At 40.4% G+C, this 6021-nt stretch overlaps 1 protein-coding gene across 1 annotated transcript; it reads right to left on the bottom strand.

Annotated features, from left to right (window-relative positions):
- Positions 1-474: 474 nt before the first annotated feature.
- Positions 475-3844, bottom strand: LOC127639633 (ETS-related transcription factor Elf-3-like). The gene is made up of 9 exons (XM_052121758.1): positions 3717-3844; positions 3416-3568; positions 2662-2895; positions 2399-2545; positions 2185-2295; positions 2005-2091; positions 1627-1737; positions 1321-1516; positions 475-1229 (listed from the first exon to the last, which is right to left on the bottom strand). The coding sequence occupies exons 2-9, from the start codon at positions 3564-3566 to the stop codon at positions 1124-1126; spliced, it is 1143 nt and encodes a 380-aa protein (XP_051977718.1). The 5' UTR covers positions 3567-3568; positions 3717-3844; the 3' UTR covers positions 475-1123.
- Positions 3845-6021: the final 2177 nt, after the last annotated feature.

The following is a 6021-nucleotide window of genomic DNA, read 5'->3' as shown; positions in this document are numbered from 1 at the left end:
CTGCTCTTCCTCCTCTCCAGTGTCCTCGACCTCTTCCTTCCCATCTCTCTGGATCTATTGTCCCGTAGCTGAATGAACTGAATCTCTCTATTGAAGGTTCTGATTGGTGTGGGATAAATTTTGACTCTTAGTGTTTCCACCTGGGTAATTGTGTGCTAATTGAGCTCAAGCTGTGCTTTCTAAATGAAGGGATTTGTGTGTAGAGTTTTGCAGTGACAGTTCAACAAATCTGACTCATGTGTCAAAACAGGGGAATAGTTTTATAGTTTAGGGAAATGGGTGTGCTTTTTGATAAATGGAGTTACGATTTAGAAATGTTAGTTCAAAAGTCTGGTTATAGTGTTTAAGCAATCGAGAAAACCTAAAATATGCTAGGATATACTTTATAATTCAAAGATAAATAGAAGCTAGGTAGAATAACAGACCAAGGTGCATAAAATTTTTTTATCATAAAATTTATTTCATAAAATGTTCATACAAAAAGCAAATATATGCTATACATAAGCGTTAAATATAGTATAAGGGTTAGGCACATTATCCAGTGACATTTTATAGCATAATCTTCAAATGATATAGTCTGATTTGTACTTGATTGACAAGTATAATGAAGAATACATAGTTCTTACACATGTCCGTTAACAGTAGAATAGATATATCAATCAGTACAATGACAAAGTGAATGACACTTCATACAACCGTTATGTCCTTCTGTTCTGAGTTTGTTCAAATGTGACAAAAAAACTTTTACATTTCATTCAAACTTCATATCCTCAACGCTAAAGAGCCTTTACAAAGCTTTACAGACTCTCATAGTTCAACCATTGTGTAATACAAAGTTTACATTAACATCTTAAAGTAAAGCAAATAGAGTCTGATCCAGGCCACGCCCGCGTGTCATTTGAACCAGAGAGGTGCTTTGAGATCTACACAACATTTTTACAGGTTCATAAAACCTACATTAGCCAAACAATGGCTTACAGTTTCTGCGAAACCTTTTCCCTCTGGGAAGAGTGTGTTTCTATCAAGGGGATCTTCAGAGCAACCAAACTAAGCCTAAAGTTCCTCATTAGTAGGAGTCCAATTACTCTACATTTGAAAGCGACCCTCTTTCATCAGGTCCGCTTCAATATCCAGTCTCCTCTATCCTCCAACCAGTGGAGTTCTTTCCAAACTTGTAGACGAGTCTTCGTCCGTCCACTCTCTCCAGAATGTCTCTCTTATAGTAATACCTGCAGATGAAGGAAAACGTTTTGATTATTCTCTTGTCCATTGTGCAACCTTAGTAAAACCCACAGAACCCTTGATCACAGCTTAATTTACCTCATGGCTCTGCTGAGCTTCTCGTAGGTCATGCTGCTGTTCTTCTTCTTTTGGCCCCATAGTTGAGCAACAGCCTCAGACTTCAGGAACTTAAAGACGCCGTCTCTGCGGTCCTCCCACTTCATCAGACCATGGTTCTTTTCGGGATGGATCAGAATGTCCCTTATAAACTCCCACAGGTGGGTTCCTCTTGGAGCTGAAAAAAGGATCTGGTTTAGAATCTGGATTTCACTTCATTACATACTGAAGTGCAAGACTTGATTTCAGCATCAGGCGCCTCTTCATCTGAGAATTGCATTCGCTTACCATGTTTGCTTTTCTTGGACTCAATGAAGTGGTCAGATTCCCGACTCATTTTTGGAGGTCGTCCTCTGCCTCTCTTCTTGACCTCTCCTGGCTCTTGTTTCACAAAGTTATCTGTGGAAAAGTCACACGAGCAAACGTTAGGCAAGTCTAGAGCCCCTTTCAACCTTACTCAACCTTATTAGTGGAAGACTAGCTTTGTGCAGAGTTTAGCTCCAATCCCGCTTCTACACAACTGCCTTTAATTGCCAATGAATCCTCAAGAACTAGATTAACTGGTTCAGGTGTGTTTGATAAGGTTTGAAGCTAATCTCTGCATGCAGGTGGACCTCTAGAAGCAGGTCTGAGTACCCCTGCTGTAGGAGAATCTGAGAAACTTACTGGTGCTGATGGAGTAAGGTTTCTCTGAGTATTCTGGGTCAGACTCGCTTCCGCAGGACTCGGGAGAACTCAGGTTCAAGAAGCTGCCTGAAGAGGAAGATCCAAAGGATGGAGCATTTAGACTTTAGGAGAACTTTAGGGATGTTTGCTTAAGTGGAAATAGAAAGGGGTTTTACGTACCAGTGTGAGAGCTCTTAAGACTCTCAGGAAAAGAGTCATAGCCATGGTCACTCTCTGGAGTCAGTCGGTTTCTGTACTCATTTAAGTAACTGTATTCGGTGTCTGAATTATCTGTGCAAATAAAGTATTCCAAACATTATTTATGGTATTGATAGTTGGGCACTACTTTGTGTGAGGTCTGTGTTGATGTCCAGAAGACGGAAGCGATGCTTACCTGTTGGGATTGATGACTGGACTACCACTGTCTCCAGTAATGGTCCAAGACCTGGCTCGCTCATGAAGGGGAATGAGTATTGCAGGATAGTGTCCAATAGATCGAATTCAGAATCACTTAGAACGGCATCCTCAGACTGGTCATTAGCTGTAGATACAAACAAAATAAAGGGCGTTAATGCATTCGAGTGCCAATAACTGTAGCCCACTTTAGCTGTGAAACAAATGGGTTAGTTTAAAGAAGTTCACATCTCTGTTGCTCACCATATCTGGACTTGAGGTTCTCCAGACTGTGGTGGAGCTGATCACCAAACACTGCCCCAAATACGCTCATCAGGGATTCTTTGTTCATTGTGCACAGTGTAGGCCCATCCATGTTGCAGCAGGTCATATTCAACAGACTGGCATCAAACCTGCTCTCCTCCACGTGATATCCAATCCACTCCAGAACATCCTGCCTGGTCCACAACTGCGGATTCGCCTGGTGCCAGTGGCCCGCTGTAGAACAGGTTCAAACAAAGTTCAGCTACATTCACACCTTAACAGGCACGGACTTGTCATGTGTGACAGAGATCTGAGAAAGACAACTGATGGATGATTTCTTGCCCCAACCCCCCCCTATCAGTGGGTTCTGTCTCGAAGGAGACGCCCCTAACAATAGAAGAATAGCCTCTCAGGTTTACTGTCTCTAGGGGCAGAGTTTCTGTTGTGTGTTTAAGTAATTGTTGTGTTGACACCAGTAGGTTTTGATCACAGTGTCAACAATGACAGCAATGCCAAAGAACAAAAGAGAAAGCATTCCTGTACGTCTACTGCAGGTCAAGTTAAACATTGTCTTGTTTAATGACTACAGGAGTCTAAAGGTGAGAGTTAATTAGCACGTCTATTCTCTCGGTTGGTCAACAGGAATCATTCAGAGACCCTGGCATCATGGGAAAGTAGCAAAGTAGATTTAGGACTCTGGTATTCTTAAGTAAGGTCTTCAAATGTGCATGTCTGTGAGATGAAGAGCTCTTACCCATCGTATTGTTACTGTTGAAGGAGACCTCGGAGAGATGCGGCAGTCTGCCCATGGGCACTCCCATGCTCAACAAGTTGGGATGTGGTTCAGAGGGGTACAAGTTGGCATTTGCGTTGTTAAGGATTCGACTCAGTTCACTCGACGCCATTTCTGTGCGATAAGAAAATGTTTACGTTTATGTTTCATCCAGAAGAAGTCAAAAGTAACTGTTAAGATATGTCTATAATCAGAACAACCATGTACTTGTGTTTTCAATGGTTTAAGAAAAAATCTCAAATGTCATTTGCAGATTATTTACCTGCTGTGGTCTCCAAAGGCAGGTTGATTTCCAGATAAAATCCCAGTATAAGTTTTGGATAAGTAATAATACAGTCTATGTGGTTTATCTTCAGTGGTTTGAGGCACAGACTGGTAAGAGTATCCTGAAGTTTGCTGTTACACCTGTTGCCTCCAATGAATTTATACACATAAAAGGGGGCGTGGCCAGGTAAGATACTCAAAGAGGTGGAGACAGGTGAGTGCAGCTGGGAGGGGGAATTCCAACTAATCTGTCTCTCTCTCTCTATCTCTATCTCCTTTTGTTTTTCCTGAGAAAGACTAAACCTTGGAAAATGAACTTGAAACATGACATGGCAGGTTTCTGCAGTGAGCTAACATACATTCAGAGATAAACGTGAGCAAATTCTACATCACTAAAACAGATTCTTTTCATCCATCACAATTCGCACACACACAGACATAACGTTATCACCAACAAACCAACCACACACACACACACACACACACACACACATGCACACACATACATATTAACCCGTTTCTCAAATCCTGGAGAGCTGAAGTCATTTCTGTAAATGTTTACTGTTGATGCAGGTGTGTGTGTGTGTGTGTGTGTGTAACTTTATAACAGGTTTCGGTTTGCTGCAGGACTAATTGATGTTTCTGTGTGTATTTACCTTCATACACACACACACACACACACACACACACACACACACACACACACATGTACACATGTACCATGGTAATAAATGAATACTCTTTGCAGTGTTTTGGAGTATCATGTAAACAGCGTGATTTATGAATATCAGTACCATGCATGTCTGAACTTTCACATGTTCTCTGAGGCATGTGATGAAGTTTGAATTTTTTCCTATCTTTCATCACTGCAGCTCATTTTTCATTTGTTTTCGAAAGATGGAAAGATGTGTTGGAATGCCAGTGAACAGGTTTGAATGGAGCTAAATGAGACCTTCCATGAGCGGAGGAGTCTGTCACCTCACCACCCACCTCTCTCTCTCTCTCTTTCTCTCAGTGTCTCTCTCTCACTCACTCACTAAGATCATGTTGATTGAAAACTCAATAGAAGGGAAAGTGTGAAAAGGTATCCATCACTCATGTCTCTGTGCTGTGTGTGAGTGTGTGTAGGTGTATATTGATGAAGGCCACATTTGTGAAACATGTGGGTGTGGGGTATAAATAATACCATCTAACTGAGATGTGCTCACTAATACAGTGTTTCCAGAGAACACTCAGCTGATATGATCAAATAAACACGAGTGTTGTTTGCAGTCTTATGACGTGTTATTGGCTGATCAATTAAATGACATGAGCTAGAAAGGAAAACATTATAATATTGGCATTATAAAGGTCACATATTAATACCCACTTTAAAAATGTCAAATTGAATGGACCTTTAAAACAGGGCCTCACATGTTGCCTAAAGATTTAGCTCTTGAGGATATGTAGGTTCACTTAGATATAGTTTGGTGACAAAATTATCTCAAGAAGCATGTTAAAGACAATCGGGACTTTCGGGGAAGTTCTTAATGGGAAAGGCAATTTTTTGGTATCGTAAAAAAGCTACATTTATCGTTTGGGTGAGTCTATAATTATAATTGGCTTCATATAATAACAACAGAAGTGTGTGGTTTGTCCTCCTTTAGATAGCTAAGTAAATATGTGTGGACCAGTACCCATAATGGTGACTAAATTTTGAAGCTCTTACAAAATAAGGATTACATGATGTCTTAATTCATGTATACATTTCCAGTTGCCGGTAAAGGGTTAGTTAGGGTTTGGTATAGGTGCAGCTGTAATTTAGTGTAATTTCAGAACAACAGAAGTAATTGGGAAGTCCCACCATTGCGTTTGTGTTTTACACAGCTTGGGGAATGTGCTGTTATTTATTGACCACATCTAGTAAAGCATGAAGGTCAGTGAGACAGCGAGGAATTCCTTTAGTCTGAGATCTGTATGCAAAGAGAAGAGAAAGGGAGTAACTTATGTTGACTATTAATAGGTTTGTAAATTATCAACGCTTAACTGTGGACCTCATTGTTGCTCCAGTGAGAGCTAATCAAACTCCATCAGAGGAACATTTCTGACACCGTGTGGAAAGATCTGGAAACTACAACACTCACAAACTCATAACCATAAATAACGACCGAGGCAAAAACATAGTTTTTTGCGATATAATGTATTTGTGATATGTAAAACTAAAATACTTGATAAATAATTAAAATATTTGACAGTAACTTTTCAGGTTGAACGTGATTCGTTATGTGGTATGTTTATGGCCGTAACGGTCATCTAGCATTTTA

This window comes from Xyrauchen texanus, chromosome 48, assembly GCF_025860055.1.
Source record: "Xyrauchen texanus isolate HMW12.3.18 chromosome 48, RBS_HiC_50CHRs, whole genome shotgun sequence".
NCBI lineage: Eukaryota > Metazoa > Chordata > Actinopteri > Cypriniformes > Catostomidae > Xyrauchen > Xyrauchen texanus.
Note: the sequence above shows the minus strand (reverse complement) of the source record. Positions and strands in the feature narration are given on the sequence as shown.